The 23,684-nt window shown below is 43.6% G+C and overlaps 1 protein-coding gene across 2 annotated transcripts in view; it reads left to right on the top strand.

Moving 5' to 3' along the window:
- LANCL1 (LanC like glutathione S-transferase 1) overlaps positions 1 to 23,385 on the top strand; it is a 64,668-nt gene extending 41,283 nt beyond the window's left edge. For both annotated transcript variants that reach the window (XM_073633553.1, XM_073633554.1), the window contains exons 7-10: positions 2,578 to 2,760; positions 13,909 to 14,085; positions 19,112 to 19,184; positions 20,389 to 23,385. In XM_073633553.1, coding sequence (XP_073489654.1) covers positions 2,578 to 2,760; positions 13,909 to 14,085; positions 19,112 to 19,184; positions 20,389 to 20,465 — 510 coding nt within the window. In that variant the 3' untranslated portion in view covers positions 20,466 to 23,385. The remainder of the gene's footprint in view (positions 1 to 2,577; positions 2,761 to 13,908; positions 14,086 to 19,111; positions 19,185 to 20,388) is intronic.
- Positions 23,386 to 23,684: the final 299 nt, after the last annotated feature.

Genomic DNA, 23,684 nt, shown 5'->3' with positions numbered 1-23,684 from the left:
ATAGAGCTGTCTTTTGTTGCTATTTAATCACAACTGGGTTTTTTATTTTTTGCTAAAATATTTTTTTTAAAAGACCAAAAATGTTGAAATTTTTTTTTTCTTGTTTACAACATTTTCTGACAGAAAGAAAGTAATTTTTCTCCTTCACTAATGTACGCTGATGAGGAGGCACTGATGGGCAGCACTGATAGGTGGCATTGATGGACACTGATAGGCGACACTGATGAGCAGGCACCAAAAGGCAGCACTGACTTGCATCACTGATGGGCACAGATTGGCAGCATTGATCATCAGTGCCCTGATGATCAGTACAGGTCTCCCCTGTAAGGAGATGCTGCTGATCGGCTCTAATCTCCTCTCCTCATACTCTGTCAGTGTGAGGTGAGAAGAGCCGATTAACGGCACGTTCGTGTTTACGTGGGTAAAGAGCCATGTCATCGGCTCTTTACTGGGTTTGGAGTCTCGCCATTTCCCAGGAACACAGCGCACCCGCCGTGCTGCACTCCCCCGGTGGGATTGGGCTAAGTCATATGATGTTGGCCCAGAATGAGAGTGCATCCCCACTCCAAACCATAGTGGGACTCTGATGACAACTGATGATTGTTTAACCACTTCAGTACCGGGACATAGTCATATGACGTCCTCAGATGGGATCCCCCATCCTGGGTGGGCGTCATATGACGTCCTCGGCCTCTCGACGCTCCTGCGGGCCCCCGGGGGCCCGCAGTGCGGCGATCGGGGATGAGGTGTGTCCTTCGGACACAGCCCATTCCGGATCTGTGTAAAGAGCCAATAAAAAATGGCTCTTTACCACGTGACCGGCTGTGTCCAATTAGAGCCGGTCACATGTACTGTCCACGTGCACGGCGCTCGTGCACGCCCCTAGGGCACGAGCAGAGTGGCGATCGGGGACCAGGCTTGTCACCCTGACACAGCCCAACCCCGATCTCAGTAAAGAGCCAATCAAATTGGCTCTTTACCAAGTGACCGGCTATGTCCAATCACAGTCGGTCACAGAATGTCAACAAACCATGGTAACGAGATGTTACCGGGTTCTCCTCCTCACACATCGATCGTGTGTGAGGAGATTGCGGTAACATCTCATTACCACTTACAGTGTACACCAATCACACTGATTGCCCCCCTAATAAAGAGGACCTGTCACCACCCATCAAAGTAGCTGTCACCAGGCCATCAGAGTACCCGAGTACCTATCTGCAGCCCATGCCTCATAGAATATACGTTGGGGTGTTTGCTTTCCAAAATGGGGTCATTTTGTGGGTAATTCCACTGTCCTGGTGCTTAAGGACCTTCAAAAGTGTGATAGGTAGAAATGAAATGAGATGTGTAATTTATGCTCCTAGAACGCCTGAAGGAACTACTTGGCCAGGCTTTGTAAGTCTCACATGTGGTATCGCCATACTCGGGAGGAGTAGCAGAATGTGTTATGGGGTGTAATTTTTGCTATATATATATGCTATGTGTTAGAAATATCTTATAAACAGACCACTTTGTGTTAAAAAAAAAAAAATAATAATAATTTTCTTTGCACGTTTTCCAAAGACTTGTGGGAAAAAAAATGAACTGTTGAAAAGACTCATTATGCCTCATAGAATAGACGTTGGGGTGTTTGCTTTCCAAAATGGGGTTATTTTGTGTGAAATTCCATTGTCCTGGTGCTCCAGGGCCTTCACAAATGTAATAGGTCGTTAGGAAATTAGAGGTGTAATTTATGCACCTAGAACCTCTGATGGTGCTCCCTACATGTTGGACCTCTCTGTGTGGCCAAGCTGTGTAAAAGTCACACACATACGTGGTATTGCCATACTCAGAAGGAGTAGCAGAATGTATTTTGGGGTGTAATTGGAAGTATGCATATGCTGTGTGTGAGAAATAACTTGTTATTATGACAATTTTGTGAAAAAAAAAAAATTCTTAATTTTCCCAAGAATTGTGGGAAAAAATTACATCTTCAAAAAACTCACCATGCCTCTTACTAAATACCGTTGACTGTCTACTTTTCAAAAAGGGGGTCATTTGGGGGGTATTTGTACTTTCCTGATATTTCAGAGCCTCAAGAAATGAGATGGGCCGTCAGTGTGTCAGGTGTGATCAATTTTCAATGATTTGCACCATAGCTGGTAGAATCTCTAACTTTCACAGAGACTAAATAATATCCACTAATTTTGGTTATTTTTACCAAAGAGATGTAGCAGTATAAATTTTGGCCCAAATTTATGAACATAAACATGTTGCATAACTGAGTAATTGGCATTCAAAGTGTAAGAGCGCTGAAAGCTAAAAATTGGTCTGTGCAGGAAGAGTGTATAAATGCCCTGTATTGAAGTGGTTAAAGTACTAAAGACCAACTACAGAAAAATAATTGTATCCTCATAGATCAGTGTTGTCTTGTGTTTCAATAGATGTTTTTATCAGCAGGTGATGTTATTGGGAAATTTGCTGTGGTGTAGGATGGGTGGAGGATACCTCTGTGTACTAACATTTCCATGTTTCCTGGTTTATGATGAATTGCAAACAGGATAAAAAAATACACTTTTTTTTTTTTTTTCACTTCAGGCTACGTGTTATGTAAGCAGCGAAAAGATACAGAGCCTTGTCCGTCCCAGTGTAGACTACGTCACTCAGCTGAAGTTCCCATCTGGAAACTATCCTCCATGCATTGGAGACAAGAGAGACCTGCTAGTCCACTGGTGTCATGGTGCCCCTGGTGTTATTTATATGTTAATTCAAGCATATAAGGTGTGTAAACAAGTTGCATTTTTGTGTATATACTGTAGCTATTGTGAACACATGCATGTATAAGAGTGCCGGAACTTCCAAACCTAACTTATAATATTCCAAGCTTCTGTATGTAAAGATATTATTACAGTGTTCTATAACATGTTACTGTGTTGACACCACTGAACAGATATTGTGTGGTAGTCTGGGGCTGCACCAGTAGATTTATCTTTCGTTTTGTCAAGGGGTGACCAGAAAGCCTTCTACTCACCTGAACCTTTGCTCCAGCGGGAAACTGCACTTCCCCACAATCCAGCAGTGGACTGTTCCTGACATCTTCATGTCCAGAGCTGGTCTAAGGGCGTTATGTCAGAAACCGTCCACCACGCAAGACTGCTAGACCATAAGGGAAGGGGGGGGGGGGTGCGGTCTTGTGCTGGGAGGATCAGAGGATTAGGTAAGTATATCTCCGCTCTCCAATCCTCTAGACCAAAATGAGCAGTTAACCCATGCAGTGCAGGCTCAACCCCACCGCATGAGGAAAAAAAACAATTGACCGGAGTTCAGCTTTAAAGTGTATCTATAGTCATATAAAATCATGCATGCATTTTCACATTTGTATTTCAATTATTTTTAGTCTACTCCTAATAATCTGGACAATCTTGATGTTTGGAAGCCTTACTTTTTGAAGAATCCTACAAATTTACTTTCTTGAATTCTGTAACTGGTATTCCCTACGTCCTATAAGTGGGCAGCTGTGTCAAACATTTCAGAGAGCCTACCTTCTGAACTACAGAGGTGCAGAGAGGTGTTTCAGGAGGCTGAATCATTACAGGAACCAGTGCTTGTAGGTACCATATGTAGTCCTTAGTAATAAGCCAAGTAAATCAAAGAAATGAGCACAGGATAAGCTGCAAAGCATGTAGGGAATCCAGGAATTTGTGGAAAGAGATAGTCAGTAGACAGACAGAACTCACAACACGAAAGAAGATTTTTCAAGTAGGCTTATATTTGATTGTCAAAATAATTGTTTGTATTGCTATGCTGATGCTGAAGTTATAAAATTAACGTATGCTGTGACTATATAATTGCCTTTATGTAACGAATGGCATTTCTGTTGTGCTGAGTCCAAATGCCAAATCCTGTTCTGCTAAGCTTTGCCCCTTCACATTGTGTGGTGGCTATTGCAGGGCTTGGTACTATCACTTCGCGCAATTATGGACAGCATGTGAAATGTATTTCCTTAATGAGTGTTTTCATGGTATGAAGTCAGAAGGACAAAGCAGCTTTGCGGTCAGGTCTAGTTCTACATCCTAGTTGGATAAAACCAATCCAGAAAGAGTATCCCTAGGGACAGTTTTAGAAATGAGTCTCAAAGCACAATAATCTATTTATGGGATCAGCAGTAAAACTGGGGCGTGACCTCTCTGACTTTGACTTGCGGGCCCTCCTATGGGATTACAGACAGGAGTTACATCGGCTTTCCTCTTCCTCTCCCCTGACCATTGCTGCCTTACACCTGTGGTATAGGTGGGTGCTGTCTTCCCTACTATCCACAGACCCCTCACCTCTCACTTCACTGTTTGACCACCCTGCACTGCCTCAGGGAATGGGATCACACATGGGCTCATTTGTACGCTCCTCATGGCCGGTAGCTAGCTCGATTGTGCACCTATCGTCCCTGGGGGAAGTGGTAACTGGCTTGCTGCTCTCCATATATCCTCCTGCTCAGATTTGACGTCCTCCTCCCAGATTCACAGGTTATGAACAGCTGTGCTCTCTCTCGGAAACTCCCAGACACTTAAAGGAAGATTTACTAAAACGGAAGTGTGCAAAATCTGGTGCTGCACTACATAGAAACCAATCAGCTTCCAGCTTAATTAAACAAGCTGCATTTAAAAGCTGATTGGCTACCATGTACAGCTGCACCAGATTCTAAGTGCTCCAGTTTTAGTAAATCTCCTCCTTACTCTCTTCCATCTATAAACTACTACATGCCTCATTACACGATCAACTCCCACCATACACCAGGCGGTGGTCCATGGACTTGGGGAAGAAGCTCACAACGGTCGACTGACAGAAGTCATTCTACTTCATGCACAAATTCTCCATCTCTTGTTACACATGAGAAACAATTTTAAACTCCCCTCCACATGGTACAGGGACCCCCAGTCTTTGCATAAAATTTTTCCGTCTGGCCCCCCCCCCCCCCACACACACACACACACACACACACACACACACACACACACACACACACACACACACACACACACATGTTGGAAGTGTGGATCGTCGGAGGGGATTTATCTCCACATATGGTGGGAATGCTCTGGAATCCAGACCTTCTGGTCACAGGTGTTCTCCATACACGGAAGCCTCTATGATCGACCCTTGATGCCCACACCTGAAATAGCATTATTAGCCATGCTCCCAGGTTCCATACCTTCCCAAAAACACAATTTTCTATGCTTTTTTCTTGTCAGTAGCCAGGCAGGCAATTGATTTCCCTCTTCTGGAAAACAACCACAACCCCCCCGGTGTCCTTGTGGGTCTCCACAGTCAATGCCATTATGCTCATGGAGGAAATGCTTGCTATGGATAATGACACCTTTGAAAAAATGTAAGGCCCTATGGCTCCTCTGGACCACTGCTTGACCAAACCCTGCAGGTTTGTCCTTCAATGTTTGCTCAAACCCTGCCTTAACTTTCTCACCCTATTCTCTAACCCCTTTCCTTTTTTCTACTCTATTTTCCTGTTCCCCTGCTCCAAATATGACAGGGCTGACCTCGACACCCAACACATTCTTCCGATTTGATGATTTCATATTCTCCCGTGATGGATGATAATTACATGCGACAATACCTTAATTGTGTTTGTGTCTTTTCCCCTTAATTCTATTCCTGACACATTTATTGTACTGTTCAAAATATGATGCTGCATATTTGGATTCTCTTTTGTTTTCTTATCCTGAAATGCAATAAAAAAATATTTGACTCTAAAACTGGGTGTGAAAAATCTGGTGCAGCTGTGCATGGTAGCCAATCCGCTTCTAACTTCAGCTTGTTCAATTAAGCTTTGACAATAAAACCTGGAAGCTAATTGATTTCTGTGCGGAGCTGCACCAGATTTTACACTCTCCAGTTTTAGTAAATCAATCCCAGTGGTACAATTCTGAGTTTTGCTCTACTAGTCTGTGGCAGGGAATTGGAACTCGAGGTTCAGAACAAGGCTTTCCTGTTTCCCCTGTCCATCTTATTTCAGGTCATGATTTAGCAGTTTCTTTTATTTTAAGTAGTGATTGCAAACAACATAAATCGGGTTATCTGCATGGTTTCTGGATTTGCACTACATAAAAGAATAAATCATGGCAATTTGGAAGTATAGTTTTGAAGTGCCGTTAAACTCACATTTTAAAAATTATCAATAAATGTTTTGTTACATGCTGTTCATACTCATTCTGTCTCACTATGAGATTAATTTTCTGCATTCAGCAAAAAAAACTGGTTGATCCTGCTGTTCTCTATCTCCCCCTCCTGTCCATGTCCCCAGTGCAATTGGGGATTTTGCAGAGCAGTGTTGGCAACTCTGCACATGCTAATTTTTCAGTGAGTTTCTATGTTGAGCATTTCCTCCCTATTACATCTAAACAGCCCATGTGCCTATAGAGTAACACATGGGCGTGTACACAGTGGTAAATGACAGCCCACTCCCTCCCTCCTCTTCCATGCCCACTAACCAGCTAAACACAATGGGGGCGGGATATTACATCTTGATTGATGGAGGCTGCACCTCCCTGTTTTCTTTCTCGAACATCACGGGACACAGAGCCACAGTAATTACTGATGGGTTATATAGGTATCACTGGTGATTGGACACTGGCACACCCTATCAGGAAGTTCAACCCCCTATATAATCCCTCCCCCTTGCAGGGATACCTCAGTTTTTACGCCAGTGTCTTAGGTGATGGACGTGTAAGGATGTCCTGTGCTGAGCTCCAAAGGGAATATCCTAAGATCCTATACTGGGGCAAGCCAGGCGAACCGGATCCATTCAAAGTGTCTTTTCATGGCCGAATTGAATGGTACCCGGGCCTCGTGTCCGAAGAAACGAGGTTTTACCCGTAATGCTTCTCTTTTTAGAGAGCTGGACCCCGCAGATCAGAAAATGGCTTTAAACTTCCTAATTTCTGGCGAGGTGCTTTACGGTCCCAGAACTGTTGGATCCCCCTACTGATGGGGGCCCCAGTCTCTGACGGTTTTTTCAAACGGAGCCCACCGTGAGAGGTGAAGATTGGGTCTGCGTAAACAGCACCCTGCGGCTGGATAAGGTAAGAGGAGATTCCACAGAATTTTTGAGTTCTAGTGGCTTTTCTCCTTTAAGGTAAATGCATGCTATGCCTATTGTGACCACCGGGGGCTGCCAAGAGCAAAAACCTACACATGCTGACTCTGTCTCAGGTGTTGTAATCGCTGTTTATGTCCCAGCGTCTCAAGCAGGCTGCAAACAGGTAAGGTGGAAAGGGGGATTTCTCATGTTTGAATGTTCCCCCCCAGGCTAGAGAGGGGCCACAGGGGTCTAGAAAGTGGTTATACCACCCGGGCTCTGCGGCCTAATGGCCACCATCTCTCAAGATAGCCGTTCAGGCAGATCTTGTTACCAGCCTCCCTCCCCCCCCCCCCCCATCCCCAGCCTTTCTCCGGAAGCATGACAGGAGAGTCGGCAGCACGGGGAGCGCTCGTTTTTTTCAAAACTCGAGGGGGGGGGGGCGGTAGAGGAGGGGGCGGGACGTCAGCACAGAGTGCTTAGACTCCAACTCAGGCCAGCTGCAGGCTATTAAAGGCACTCTGTACAGGTGCACTCAGCCTTCTGAGAGACACAGAGCTGACGGTCGCATGTAAGGTGGGACACAGGCATTCTCCTAGGCAGCATTTACTGAAGTAACACCAGACTGAGCATTGGGTAGCAAGGCTTTTAGCCAGACTACATCGCTCAGCGGGCAGTGTTCATTTGTATACCTCACACCTTGTTGCTTTGCACTATGGGTAGAAGAGGTTCAAGCACCCCAGGAACCAGAGACACTAGGGGATCTCGTTCAGGTTCTGAGGGCCCCCTGTCGGCAGCATCCTCCCCCCCTAAAGATGGGCCAGGGAGAGCCATCGGGGTCAGGGGCTACACCTGCTTCTGGCACTTCAGCCCCTGTATATATTACACAAGAGGTTTTTTCCTCAACCATTAATGGTCTAGAGGAAAGATTAATGGCCGTGATTACGTCTTCACTCAGTGGAAGAAAACGCACTAGGCTTTCCTCTGTTCCCCAAGACCCTCAGACAGAGGAGCTCTGGGATAAAGGAGATGAATCCCTTTCAGAGGATCGGGATGGGATGGATGATTCCTCTTCGGAGGATTCAGGTTGAGAGGGACCCTCTGCGACTTCCCAAGAGGAGAAAGTCTTAGTGCAGATCCTCACTGGATCGGTCCGCTCCACATTTAAGTTGCCCATACCTGAAACTGCTAAAGAATCCTCTTCTGCTTTGGGGTCACTGAAACCTTTCCAAGCAGCACATGCTTTTCCTGTTCATACTTTACTTGAAAAGCTTATTTATTCTGAGTGGGATCACCCAGACAAACATTTTTTTCCGCCGAGAAAGTTTTCAACACTTTATCCGATGGAAGAAAATGTGCGGAATACCGGCTATTGATGCCGCCATTTCCTCCGTAAATAATAGCCTGACTTGTCCTGTAGACAATGCTCAGATGCTCAGGGATCCTGTAGATAAAAGGATGGAATCCCTATTGAAGGATGTTTTCTCCTTAGCAGGATCAGTGGCCCAACCTGCAGTAGCAGCGATTGGAGTCTGTCAATACTTAAGAGACCATGTTGAGCAGGTCGTCAAAGTATTACCTGAACAGCAGGCCCAGGGGTTTGCTAACCTTCCAGCGGCCTTATGCTTTGTGGTTGACGCCATTAGAGATTCTATCGTGCAAACCTCCCGTCTTTCACTGGGGTTGGTGCATATACGTAGAATCCTATGGTTGAAAAATTGGTCAGCCGAAGCACCATGTAAGAAGCTACTGGCTGGGTTTCCATTTCGTGGTGCAAGGTTGTTTGGAGAGGACTTGGATAACTATATCAAGAGAATCTCTTGTGGGAAAAGCACTCTCTTACCTGTCAAGAAGAAGAGTAAGCGTCCCTCTTTCAAACGGACTCTTTCCCCAGCGCCGGGGGCTTCAGCCTCCAGGCAGTCTCGACGGCCGCCTCCATCGGGGTCCAGAGACAAGAGTCAACCCCAGGGACAAAAGAAGTCCTGGGGAAAGAAGCCTACTAGGCAAAACACTAAGACCTCTGCATGAGGGGGCGCCCCCACTCACTCGAGTGGGGGGAAGACTGCGACAGTTCTCAGAGCTCTGGCAGGAGGACTTCCAGGACAGATGGGTAATCTCCACGGTAACCTTAGGGTACAAGCTGGAGTTTCAGGAATTCCCCTCTCCTCGGTTCCTCAGATCAAATGTTCCCAGAGACCCAGAGAAGAAGCAGTCGCTCCTTCTAGCGTTAGAGCGACTTTTGTCGCAGGAGGTCATTATGATAGTTCCCGCAAAGGACCAGGGATTGGGCTTCTATTCCAACCTTTTTACGGTCCAAAAGCCAAATGGGGATGTCAGGCTCATTCTGGACTTAAGGGATCTGAACCGATTCCTAAGGATTCAATCCTTCCGCATGGAATCAATTCGAACAGTAGTTCCCACCCTGCAGGGAGGAGAATTTCTGGCATCAATAGACATCAGAGATGCATATCTGCATGTGCTCATTTTTCCTGCTCATCAGAAGTTTCTGCGCTTCGAGGTAGGAGGGCGCCATTTCCAGTTTGTGGCTCTGCCTCTTGATAGACCGGTCGGTAGCCTCTTTGAAGGGAAACTTGAGGACCACGGTCAGGTATCTAGAACACCTGGGTTGGATCCTCAACTTAGAAAAGTCTTTCCTAAAACCAGTAAGAAGACTGGAGTATTTAGGTCTGATTATAGATACAAGCCAGGAGAAGATATTTCTACCCCAGGCAAAGATCACTGCTTTGAGAGAGCTGATTCTGACAGTAAGGACCAAGAAGGGTCCCTCAGTCCGCCTTTGTATGAGGCTACTAGGGAAGATGGTGTCTTCATTCGAAGCAGTTCCCTATGCTCAGTTTCACTCAAGAATGCTGCAACACAGTATTCTGTCGACCTGGAACAAGAAGGTTCAGGCATTAGACTTTCCGATGCACCTGTCGCATGCGGTGCGTCAGAGCCTCAATTGGTGGCTCATACCCGAAAACCTGCAGAAGGGGAAATCCTTTCTACCGGTTACCTGGACGGTGGTAACAACAGATGCCAGTCTGTCAGGTTGGGGAGCAGTTCTGGAACAGGCTGCGGTCCAAGGGGTATGGTCCAAAACAGAGAGGACCTTACCCATCAACATTCTGGAGATCCGGGCGATACATCTAGCTCTAAAAGCCTGGACTATCAGGCTACAGGGTTGTCCGGTCAGGATCCAGTCCGACAATGCCACAGCAGTGGCTTATGTCAATCATCAGGGAGGCACCCGGAGCCGAGCTGCTCAAAAAGAGGTGAACCAGATCTTAGTCTGGGCAGAGATGCATGTGCCATGCATATCGGCAGTTTTCATCCCGGGAATAGAAAATTGGCAGGCGGACTATCTAAGTCGCCAGCAGTTACTTCCAGGGGAATGGTCTCTGCATCCCGACGTCTTTTGGGCCATATGCCAAAGATGGGAGGTTCCAGATGTAGATCTCTTTGCATCCCGATTCAACAAAAAGATAGACAGACAGATTTGTGGCAAGGACAAAAGATCCTCTTGCATGCGGGACGGATGCGTTGGTGATTCCGTGGCATCGGTTCTCACTGATTTACGCATTCCCGCCTATTCTGCTACTACCACGACTCCTTCGCAGGATCAGGCAGGAAAGGAAGTCGGTACTTCTGGTGGCCCCCGCTTGGCCCAGAAGGACTTGGTATGCAGAAATAGTAAGGATGACGGTGGGTTCCCCGTGGACCCTACTGGTACGCCCAGACCTGTTATCTCAAGGTCCAGTGTTCCATCCTGCCTTACAAACGCTAAATTTGACGGTTTGGCTATTGAGACCCACATTCTGAAGAGTCGTGGGCTCTCAGGTCCTGTCATATCCACCTTGATTAATGCAAGGAAGCCAGCTTCCAGGATGATTTATCATAGAGTCTGGAAGGCTTATATAACCTGGTGTGAATCCAGAGGTTGGCATCCCAGGAAATATGTCATAGGTAGAATCCTTGATTTTCTAAAGATGGGATTAGAGATGAAGCTGGCCTTGAGTACCATCAAGGGCCAGGTTTCTGCTTTATCAGTATTATTTCAGCGGCCACTTGCTTCGCATTCTTTGGTCCGAAACTTTAAGCAGGGGGTGATGCGTCTTAATCCTCCGGTTAAAGCGCCCCTAAAAGCCTGGGACTTGAATTTGGTCCTGGCTGTGTTACAGAAACAGCCTTTTGAATCAATAAGTCAGATTCCTTTGGTCTTGTTGACAAGGAAATTAATTTTTCTGATGGCCATCTCTTCTGCTAGAAGAGTATCAGAATTAGCAGCTCTTTCCTGTAAGGAGCCTTATTTGATTATACACAAGGATAGAGTGGTACTACGCCCTCATCCTAGTTTTTTACCGAAGGTGGTTTCTGATTTTCATTGAAACCAAGACATTGTTCTACCTTCCTTTTTTCCAGATCCCTGTTCTCCGGAAGAGAGATCTCTACATTCGTTGGATGTAGTAAGAGCAGTTAAGGCCTATCTAGGGGCAACTACTCAGATCCGCAAGACGGATGTTTTGTTTGTGCTGCCAGAGGGTCCCAATAGAGGACAGGCAGCGTCAAAAGCTACCATTTCTAAATGGATTCGACAGTTGATCATTCAAGCTTACGGTTTGAAACAGAAGATTCCTCCGTTTCAGATCAGGGCACATTCCACAAGGGCTATTGGTGCTTCTTGGGCAGTGCATCACCGGGCCTCTATGGCTCAAATCTGCAAGGCCGCAACCTGGTCTTCAGTTCATACATTCACCAGATTCTATCAGGTGGATGTGAGAAGGCATGAGGATATCGCCTTTGGGCGTAGTGTGCTGCAGGCAGCGGTACAGGGTCCTCAGGTCTGATTGCACCCTACTTGGTCGTGGTTCCCCCCCCCTCAGGTAGCATTGCTCTGGGACATCCCATCAGTAATTACTGTGGCTCTGTGTCCCGTGATGTTCGAGAAAGAAAATAGGATTTTTTAAAACAGCTTACCTGTAAAATCCTTTTCTTTCGAAGGACATCACGGGACACAGAGGTCCCGCCCCTCTTCTAATACACTATATTGCTTGGCTACAAAACTGAGGTATCCCTGCAAGGGGGAGGGATTATATAGGGGGTTGAACTTCCTGATAGGGTGTGCCAGTGTCCAATCACCAGTGATACCTATATAACCCATCAGTAATTACTGTGGCTCTGTGTCCCGTGATGTCCTTCGAAAGAAAAGGATTTTACAGGTAAGCTGTTTTAAAAAATCCTATTATTCTAAGACACAGGCTAGAGGGGTGTGACACAGCTTGGGACCGGCAGAAATCCGCCCACACCATGGTATTGCTAAAAAATAAAGATGTGATTTTTAAATATCTATTTGTATGGCAATTTAAAACAGTTTATTGATATTATTTATGTTTACTCTGTATTAAATATGCGTCCAGCAGCAGAGGACAAGACATGCTCCTCCTGCTTGTTTCCTTACAGACAGGGAAAGATCTGGGTCATTAACCACTTGCCGACCGCCGCACGCCGATGTACGTCCAAATTTTGGCGGCGGATATCGTTGTTATGGCAGCAGCTCAGCTAGCTGCCATAACCCCGATATCCCCGTTTTCGTGCGGCGGTCGGCTATCAGATAAAAGTGGTCTCTGCAGCGGATTCGCCGCAAGATCACATTTATCGGTGGCGGGAGAGGGGCCCCTCCCGCCACGATCCGGTGCCCTCCGCCGCTTACCGGAGCCGCCGGTAGCGGCGGAGGCGATCACGTCTGTCTCCCTTCTGTGCCTGGAGACGAGCGAGGCTAAGATGGCGCCCACTCGTCTCCATGACACTGCTGGGCGGAAGTGACGTCAAAATGTCACTTCCGCCCATACGTCTTAAAGGCACATTTTTTTCAATGTCATTTTTTTTACATGACTTTTTTTTTTTTTTTTTTTTTTTTTTAATTGCATTTTAGTGTAAATATGAGATCTCAGGTCTTTTTGACCCCAGATCTCATATTTAAGAGGTCCTGTCACGCTTTTTTCTATTACAAGGGATGTTTACATTCCTTGTAATAGGAATAAAAGTGACACAATTTTTTTTTTTTTTAAACAGTGTAAAAATAAATAAAATCATGTAAAATAAATAATAAAAATAAATTTTTTTAAACCCCTCCCCCTCCCCCGACGAGCTCGTGCGCAGAAGCGAACGCATACGTGAGTAGCGCCCGCATATGAAAACGGTGGTCAAACCACACATGTGAGGTATCGCCACGACTGGTAGAGTGAGAGCAATAATTCTAGCCCTAGACCTCCTCTGCAACGCAAAATATGCAACCTGTAGAATTTTTTTAAATGTCGCCTATGGAGATTTTTGAGGGTAAAAGTTTGACGCCATTCCACGAGCGGGCTCAATTTTGAAGCGTGACATGTTGGGTATCAATTTACTTGGCGTAACATTATATTTCACAATATAAAAAAAAATTGGGCTAACTTTACTGTTGTCTTATTTTTTTATTCAAAAAAGTGAATTTTTTCCAAAAAAAGGGCGCTTATAAGACCGCTGCGCAAATACGGTGCAAAAAAAGTATTGCATTGACTGCCATTTTATTCTCTAGGGTGTTAGAACCCCCAAACATTATATATTGTTTTTTTCTCAGTAATTTTCTAGCAAAAAAACTTGTTTTAAACATGTAAACACCTAAAATCCAAAGCGAGGCTAGTCCTTAAGTGGTTAAAATAATTACAGTGCCATCATCCACATACAGAAATATAAGGGATAATGAAAATTGAACAGTGTGTGTTTATTATCATCAAGTTCTGCTTTTCCATAAATTATCATTTTTGTTATATAGAGATAATATATATATATTTTTTTCTTTGTAGGTTTTCAAAGATGAACGATACTTGATAGCTGCGGCACAGTGCACCGATATCTCCTGGCATCGAGGTTTACTGAAGAAGGGTTACGGGATATGCCATGGAGCAGCTGGGAATGCTTATTGTTTTCTTGCAATGTACAACCTGACACATGATCTGAAGTATTTGCACAGAGCATGCAAGGTATTTGTCCCCTCTTGATTGTCTACAGTGCATTAAGGTGTAATGATTTTGTCATTGATGCAAATGATCTGTGGCTGGTAGTGAAGGTTTTAAGATTTGATTTACCCTGCACCAAAGCGCAGACACTGCAAAGGAAGTCCACCGCAATAAATTGTAATTGTGTAAACTGTTATTGTGCTAATTAATTTCTGTGTTAAGGATCCAAAGCTACAGTGGGGACAGAAAGTATTCAGACCCCTTAAAATTTTCACTCTTTGTTATATTGCAGCCATTTGCTAAAATCATTTAAGTTCATTTTTTTCCTCATTAATGTACACACAGCACCCCATATTGACAGAAAAAAATTGTTGACATTTTTGCAGATTTATTAAAAAAGAAAAACTGAAATGTCACATGGTCCTAAGTATTCAGGTGCTTTGCTGTGACACTCATATATTTAACTCAGGTGCTGTCCATTTCTTCTGATCATCCTTGAGATGGTTCTACACCTTCATTTGAGTCCAGCTGTGTTTGAATATACTGATTGGACTTGATTAGGAAAGCCACACACCTGTCTATATAAGACCTTACAGCTCACAGTGCATGTCAGAGCAAATGAGAATCATGAGGTCAAAGGAACTGCCTGAAGAGCTCAGAGACAGAATTGTGGCAAGGCACAGATCTGGCCAAGGTTACAAAAAAAAATTTTGCTGCACTTAAGGTTCCTAAGAGCACAGTGGCCTCCATAATCCTTAAATGGAAGACGTTTGGGACGACCAGAACCCTACCTAGAGCTGGCCGTCCGGCCAAACTGAGCTATCGGGGAGAAGAGCCTTGGTGAGAGAGGTAAAAAAGAACCCAAAGATCACTGTGGCTGAGCTCCAGAGATGCAGTCGGGAGATGGGAGAAAGTTGTAGAAAGTCAACCATCGCTGCAGCCCTCCACCAGTCGGGGCTTTATGGCAGAGTGGCCCAACGGAAGCCTCTCCTCAGTGTAAGACACATGAAAGCCCACATGGAGTTTGCTAAAAAACACCTGAAGGACTCCAAGATGGTGAGAAATAAGATTCTCTGGTCTGATGAGACCAAGATAGAACTTTTTGGCCTTAATTCTAAGCGGTATGTGTGGAGAAAATAAGGCACTGCTCATCACCTATCCAATACAGTCCCAACAGTGAAGCATGGTGGTGGCAGCATCATGCTGTGGGGGTGTTTTTCAGCTGCAGGGACAGGACGACTGGTTGCAATCGAGGGAAAGATGAATGCGGCCAAGTACAGGAATATCCTGGACGAAAACCTTCTCCAGAGTGCTCAGAACCTCAGACTGGGCCAAAGTTTTACCTTCCAACAAGACAATGACCCTAAGCACACAGCTAAAATAAAGAAGGAGTGGCTTCACAACAACTCCGTGACTGTTCTTGAATGGCCCAGCCAGAGCCCTGACTTAAACCCAATTGAGCATCTCTGGAGAAACCTAAAAATGGCTGTCCACCAACATTTACCATCCAACCTGACAGAACTGGAGAGGATCTGCAAGGAGGAATGGCAGAGGATCCCCAAATCCAGGTGTGAAAAACTTTTTGCATCTTTCCCAAAAAGACTCATGGCTGTATTAGGTCAAAAGGGTGCTTCTACTAAATACTGAGCAAAGGGTCTGAATACTTAGGACCATGTGATATTTCAGTTTTTCTTTTTTAATAAATCTGCAAAAAGTCAACAATTCTGTGTTTTTCTGTCAATATGGGGTGCTGTGTGTACATTAATGAGGAAAAAAAATGAACTTAAATGATTTTAGCAAATGGCTGCAATATAACAAAGAGTGAAAAATTTAAGGGGGTCTGAATACTTTCCATCCCCTCTGTACGTTTAGCTGGTGGTTTGAAATATCCCCCGACTTTCTATATCCCCCTTCCCCCAAACTTGAAGTCTGGTTTTTCAGCAAATTAATTTGTCTTAAAGTAAAACAGATTGCAGAAGGGAGCTCTGTATTCAAATCTGTCAGTTGGAGCTAAAGGGTGGTTTAAAGCTGAACTCCATGATAAGTAAATTGCATCTAAATATGAGAGTATTTGTGTATTTCTTCCAGATCTATGCAGTAATCCAGTGTGAAAGTTTGCCTGTGTGCAACAGCTTCCTGTAGTAACGATCAATCACTGCTGGCTCTCTCTCCTTATGTAGGGTGACTTGGTCTGTTGGGCATCTCCACAACTCTGCTTTATGCACAAGCTATATACAGCACAGTGATGATGTTACTACTACTTTACAGGGTTATATCTAGCTTTGCAAAGGCATTCAATACACACAAAGTGAATTTTAAATCATTTTTGTCTCTTGGGGAATATATTTAAATTAACATTTTTGTGCCTGGAGTCCAGCTTTAAAGTGAAACTGTATTTGACCCGTACTGGACAATGTGTCAGGTTTACTAAACATGGAGTAATTTTAAGCACACTTTTCTTAAAGTAGAACTACAGGAAAGAATTAAGGGAATTCTTTGGGGGTCACCAGAACTAGTGTCCCCATTGGAAGATTTCCCTCTTACTTTTTGGGGGACTTTTATCCAAAGACCACAGATTATGTAGCAACATGGTAATGGCAGGTGAGGATTACTGGTTGGTAACCTAACCTTGATAGCTCATTGGCGACGCCAGTGAGCTATCAAGCTGAACACACGGTGTTCACGGTCTGGTTTATTGCAGAGGGTTTACCTTCCCAAGGGGCTGCTTTCTGCTCTGCTTCTATGCTGCTTAAGCAGACCACCAAACTACATTTATATTAGGTTACCAACCAGTATTCCTCACCTGCCATTACCGTGTTGCTACATAATCTGTGGTCTTTGGATAAGACCCAATAAACCGTGCTTGTTAGCTGTTTTTGACATCCTCTATCTTGCGCCTGTTCAACGCATGAATTTCATATGCTCCTGAGGAAGCGTACTTCCACGCGCAACATGTCGAGCAACTAAAAGATTATGTATACCCGGACTCAAAACCTGACCCACAAGTCTGCTTGCCTACACCTTCAACAGAATCACCACTACGGGAATCCTAATTTCCATACTGCTGGTCACACTACCAGCTTTACGTATTGTACGAAGTGGGGTTAAGGTTTTGTGTGGGATATACAATACTAATCTTATAGAATTTTATATGCCTTTACTTGTATTGTTTGTATTATATGAATTTTGTACTCAATAAATCAACTGCAACCTTATCATTTTTAGAAAGTTTATCTGTGTGCCTATAAAGTCCACACCATAGTTCTCCTAGTATCTATATGCCCTCTCCACTCTAAAACTTCAGTTTTGCCTTTCATTATACTTTAACTTTCCCGTGCAAGGCATTTCTGTAAATAAAATACTCCATGTTACCACACTGTTAGCCAATTACACTGTTCTTGTACATTACTGTATATACTCTACAGTGCAGAACCACATTCACTGTACTGTATGTTATATTTCATAATGCTCAGCTGAATGCCTTGTCCTGTATAGTATGTACACCATACTGATCAGCTGTATACAAAGTGCTGTAGGTTAGCTACACCAGTGGTTCTCAACCCTGTCCTCAAGTACCCCCAACAGGCCATGTTTGCAGGTTTTCCTTTATCTTGCACATGTGCTTTAAATCGGCGTCAATGGCTTGGTATTTTGGACAGCTATTTTATCTAAGAGAAATTCCCAAAACATGGCCTGTTGGGGGTACTTGAGGACAGGGTTGAGAACCACTGATCTACACCAATGTTTCTCAACTCCAGTCCTCAAGTACCCCCAACAGGTCATGTTTTCAGGCTTTCCATTATTTTACACAGGTGATTTGATCAATTTTACTGCCTTAGTAATTACCTCAGCCATTTCATCTGAGGGAAATCTTGAAAACATGACCTATTGGGGGGTATTTGAGGACTGGAGTTCAGAAACATTGATCTACACCACACTGCTTGGCTTTAGGTAATGTGTCGTATATTACATAGTTTGGCTATATGCACTGTGCTGTACATTACATACTCCACAATGCCCAGCTGTATACACTATATTGTTCAACATACACTATATACTGCTGGTAGGATAATTGGCTCCTGTTTAAACTGACACTAGCATGTGTATGTATGTATGCATGTGAGGTAGGGACCTTAGATTGTGCGGTCTTATGTAAATGTACAATATTTACAGCGCCATGTAAATCAATGGTGCTATATAAATACCTGAGATAAACTGTGCACTATACACTGCTGCTCAGCTGTATCCACTGATGTCAATAATATATTCCCCTCCACTTAGTTTTGTGATTTAATCTCCATTTTACACCCGATGCTGCTTCACTTTACAGTCTATGTGGTACATAATGGATGCCGATACTGCACTGCATTGGTCCTTGGCAGTGGCGGCCTATCCATTAGGGGCGCCCGGGCGCTGGCCCCACTGTCCACGGCCGCCACCCCCTATTCATGCGTCCGGCCCCTTTCAGGGGTGGGGGTGAATTACAGCGACGGGAGTGTTCAAAATAGGGTGGGCTTGTGGTGCAGAGCATTGCGCCATGAGCCCACCCAGGTGTTACAACAGCGATTGAATATTCGCTGTTGCAACACTGATCCTCCTCCAGGCCAATTGGGAAGCGGGTCTGATACCCGACAGGCGATCCTATTGGATGCCTAGGAGGACTGGAGGAGATGCACGGCGAAAGTGAGTAGGAGGAGAAGACAGCCTGATGTCGGCCGATGCCTCGATCCCTGATGTGCCCGCCGCCTAGATGGGGTAAGTGGCGGTGAACCGGCAGACAGCGAGGGGGGAGGGGGGTTTGAGGTGCTGCCACTGCCCCCGAACAAAAAACCACCAGCCACCACTGGTTCTTAGCCAGTGGTATGTCTGTACCAGTTGGTACTTCAAGTCATAAGTTTATCATAATAGTTTTTATAGTCCACAAATAATCACAGGTAAAACAAATCTGAAAAAATATTTGAGATATTTACAACCTTGTTATAACCATCTTTTCTATGTTATTTGAATAAATGCTCTAGCTACATACTAACCTGCAATTCTCTTTTGCTAGTTTGCAGAATGGTGTTTAGATTATGGTGAACATGGCTGCAGGACTCCAGACACTCCATTTTCACTATTTGAAGGTAAGATGTAGTGATTATGTCTCTTGCATTTAAAAGGCCTGTAATATCTGCTAGAAAATGCAATGCTATGTGTGAAGTTAATAGATTTCGGTTGGTGAGAGGAGTGTATAATCTACATCTGTTTCACTTACCCAATCGTTGAAAGATCTAGCACACTGGTTTCTCTAGACTTCTTTATGGGTGACAACCATCGGTGGGACCCAGAAGTTATTTAGGTCAGAGTGCAGGGATAATCTTAATTTGTATAGTAAATTGACATCCACACTCTACACTGATTTCTGAAGTTGTGCCTTCAATGTTTCTCCTTGTGGTTTGCCTACAAACTTTGCTACATAGAAGCCCCTCTTCCATATATTGATGAGAGCTTAAAGCTGAACGTCTGACACATTAACATGGTAGCCCCCACCCGTTCTAATGAACTGCCAAAGATTTTTTTTTTCTTTGCAGGAGAGTCACTGAGGCTAGATTCACACTAGGTGCGGGACTACATGCAATTGCATTTCTTCACACACCCGCAATAAAAACGTGCTGCTGTTAGCAAGATGTGCGCAGATGCCATCAATTCTTAATGGCACCCCCACGCAATGGAAACTGCAGCACATTTTCCTGTGCTGGGAACTGCATCTGAGATTTTAGAAAAGGTGCGGGGACTATTTCCCAGTTTTCTGAATAGGCTGCTTTGCTCGTGCAAACATGGCTGCAATTCTCCTTGAAATAACTTTCCCTATGTCCTGAAAAGCTTAAAGCATTTTTTTTTTTTTTTTACCATTTTGAGTATATAACTGTGTAAACTGGCTAAACAGTTCTAAATGCATAAATTAATTCACCGTCTTTTGGGCTAGCATTCCTACCATGCTGGCATGATGTAATCACAATGCTTTCCAAACATGACTATGTGTGAGATCCTGGTGATGTCATCTCTGATGTCATAAGGATTTCCTTTGTTTGTCTTGGTGTCAGGAAGAGCTTAAAACAGCAGCAGATCTCTATAGAGGTGATCTGTAGAGGTGCATGGAGGAGCTTCATTCAAACCTCAGTAGAGTAAAAAGGTAGGAAAGTAATTAAAAAAAAGTTAAATCTTCCCTCAAAATCTGTTTAGTTAAGTTGTAAATGAGATGTTTTGGCTTTACATCCTGCAAATAAAGTATGAAGTTCAGGATGCTAATCAAGAAGACTAAATGTTATTTTCTTTCTTTATCTACAGGGATGGCTGGCACAATTTATTTTCTAGCAGACATGCTGAATCCTACAACAGCCAAGTTTCCCGCGTTTGAGATATAATCGTTTTTGTTCTGTTACGTACAGTACTGAATATGAGGAATTGTGTTGCTGCTTCTGATGCTTTCTTGATACCCCCAGAAGAGGCAGATAATGGCATTAAGCTTGCTTTGCTTACTTCATCATAGATGTCGCATGTAGCTGTAATACACTGGATACTCTGTTAAGCTAAAAGGCTTTGTACATATATGTACTGTATAGAGTACACACAGGGATGAGATCTGTTCCCTATAGTACAGTATGGAAGCTACCTTATCCTACTTACCTTCAGAAGGAACACCAGTCTGTATGAAAAAGTAAATTGTTGTTCACAAAGAAAAGGTGGTAAAATCACTAATAATAACCAGTTACCCATGTTAATAGCAGTTGAAAAGTAAATAAAGTCCACTTGGAAAATATGACAGGGGTAGCACCATGGCAGCTCTCCTAATTCAGATCTGGTTACAATTGAAGGGAAGGATTCGCTAAAAAAGTAGCTAAGATTTAAAATCTATGTATATATGTCATGGCGGCACCAAAACAGTAAGCATACTTGAATGTAGCTTTTCAAAAATAATGGAATTCTATAATGCAGACATGTTAACTTCAGTATTGAGCAGAGATCTAGTCACTTATTGCAACCACCTATGCTTGTGACATTTGCCAGGTAAGAGGTATTGTCTCACTAATGTGTGAGCAGTGTACCATTCCTCTTCTATTAGGATACTAACAAATTACTGAAATGCTGCAGTCAGTATTTTTCATTGTGATTTGGGGAATTCGGACAAAAGATCTTCAGATAAGATGTTCCATTCTTTGCTCTTTCTACTTTGATAAAGTGTAATGAGTTTGTCCCTGCAAACTACTGGTTATTTTAGAGCTGGAGAAGCACTTTTCATGGCACATTTAAAGTATTCATTTAGTGGAATCAATAGATAAAAGGCACCTGCAGACATTACGTTGTGATCATTATGGTACAAACCAATTGATAAAAAAAAAATGTATTCGCTTTATCCCCAATATAAAAACAATTTCATATTTGTAACAAAGGCTACAAAGGTGAATGTTTGCTTCTCTGCATTGGAAATAGCTGACTATTACCTGGGTGCCTAATGGACACTTTTGTAGCCCAAGTTCACTGTTTTCAAATGTTTATACCCAATTAATTGCACTGTTGTAAAAACAAGTCAAGATAATTTCTTTAACTCTTCTTATGCTCTTTATGAATACTATAACTCTCTAAGAAGTTACAAGCCAGTGCTAATATGTAAACCTCTCATCCTTCCCGAATAACTGACCTAAAACTGCAGCAAAGAGCTAGCAACACTTAGGGGTTGATTTTCTAAAACTAGAGTGTGCAAAATCTGGTGCTGCTTTGCTTAGAAACCAATCGGCTTCCATTTTTTTTCGTCAAAGCTTAATTGAACACGCTGAAGTTAGAAGCTGATTGGCTACCAAGCACAGCTGAAGCAGATTTTACACTCTCCAGTTTTAGTAAAACGACCCCATAGCTTTTATGTCCTTTCTTTAGAGCGGAGCTCCATCCATAAGGGGAAGCTGCACTTGTTTTCACTATCCCCCATTCCACTGCCACATTTGGCACTTTTTGGGGGGAAGCAGGTACCTGGCTTTGACAAGTACCCGCTCCCAATTCCCACTCGGATCGCTGTGGCAAACTGATCAGGAATTTCACGCCCCCTTCCTTTGCTGTTTTCTGGGGTACACCACAGGTCCCAGAAGACTATGGGACCATTTACAAGGCGCAGTGCTGTGAAGATGCAAGGCTTCACTTCCTGTTACCCTTATTAGAGATGCCAGCGCCTGCACCCGAAGCGGATTAAAGAATTGGCTCGAGTGAGAACATTGCAGGATCCCTGGACAGGTAAGTGTTTGTTTTATATTTAATAGCAGCAACAGTCTTTGTAGCTGCTGACTTTTAATTCTTTCTGAAGGAGCCTGGAGCTCCTCTTTAAGAAAAGCTGCTTGAGTTCTCCATCTTGGATTGCTTTCAAGTCTAATGCCCTGTATACACGATCGGACATTCCGACAACAAAATCTATCGGATTTTTTCTGACGGATGTTGGCTCAAACTTGTCTTGCATACATACGGTCGCACAAAGTTGTCGGAATTTCGGAACGTCAAGAACGCGGTGACGTACAACGAACCAAGAAAAATGAAGTTCAATAGCCACTGCTGCTCTTCTGCTTGATTCCGAGCACGCGTGGCACTTTGTGCGTCGGAATTGTGTATACACGATCAGAATTTCCAACAACGGATTTTGTTGTGGGAAAATTTGAGAACCAGCTCTCAAATTTTGTGTGACGGAAATTCCTATAGAAAATGTGTGATGGAGCCTACACACGGTCAGAATTTCCGACAACAAGGTCCTATCGTGTGTACAGGGCATAAGCCTAGATCTTCCCCAGTGAATCCAGTGAATGCACCATGCTGGCTAATAAGTCCACTCTAAATTGACATTAGTCTGATGGATGAATGTGATGTGAGTTAGGCCAGAGGTTGTAGCCGCATTAGCAAATGATGTAATCTGAGGGAGCAACAAAGACTTTTCTGCACAAGAAAGGTCATATAGCATAGTGGTGCCTGTTCTTGGGTGAAAATTTTAGTTTTAGATATGTAGAGTAGATGACACTTACTTTAAACTAGCACATTTAGATTTAAAACGGTGAATGTAAGTCATATCAAATCTAGAGTGTTTAACCATACTTCAATTTTTAAATATTTTGTTTATGTTGAAAATGTTTACAGCAGTATTGGTGTTAACACACTTTTGTTAACACAGCAAAAGAAGTCATGCCAGTTGTAACTGATGTAAGCTATTTGTGTCTGATGCATAATCTCCCAATATGATATGATATAAAAGGTATTCATTTTCTTGGTTATTGTAAAGTCAAATAAAAAGACATTGATCTCAGTTAAAATGTATTTATAATAGCCTGTTTTAATTGTATACCTTTTTCTCATACAGTGACACAGGAAGTCTTCAACCTTCAGGTTATATTGCCGCCTCCAGAAGGGTTGAACACAAGCAAACAAACTGTATGCCAGCCCAGCATAATCCTTCCTACTACCAGCATACCTTGCTTTATTGTCAGTGTTCTAGGTGGATGGATGTCTTTTCTACAGCTCTGCTGTGTTAAAGCGGTAGTAAACTGCAGTTGGTGGGGGAAAACAAAAATTCCCTGCAATGTCATAATGTGCTAGTATGCATTGCATACTAGCAC

The sequence above is a fragment of the Aquarana catesbeiana genome, linkage group LG06 (genome assembly GCF_042186555.1).
Source record: "Aquarana catesbeiana isolate 2022-GZ linkage group LG06, ASM4218655v1, whole genome shotgun sequence".
Taxonomy (NCBI): domain Eukaryota; kingdom Metazoa; phylum Chordata; class Amphibia; order Anura; family Ranidae; genus Aquarana; species Aquarana catesbeiana.
Note: the sequence above shows the minus strand (reverse complement) of the source record. Positions and strands in the feature narration are given on the sequence as shown.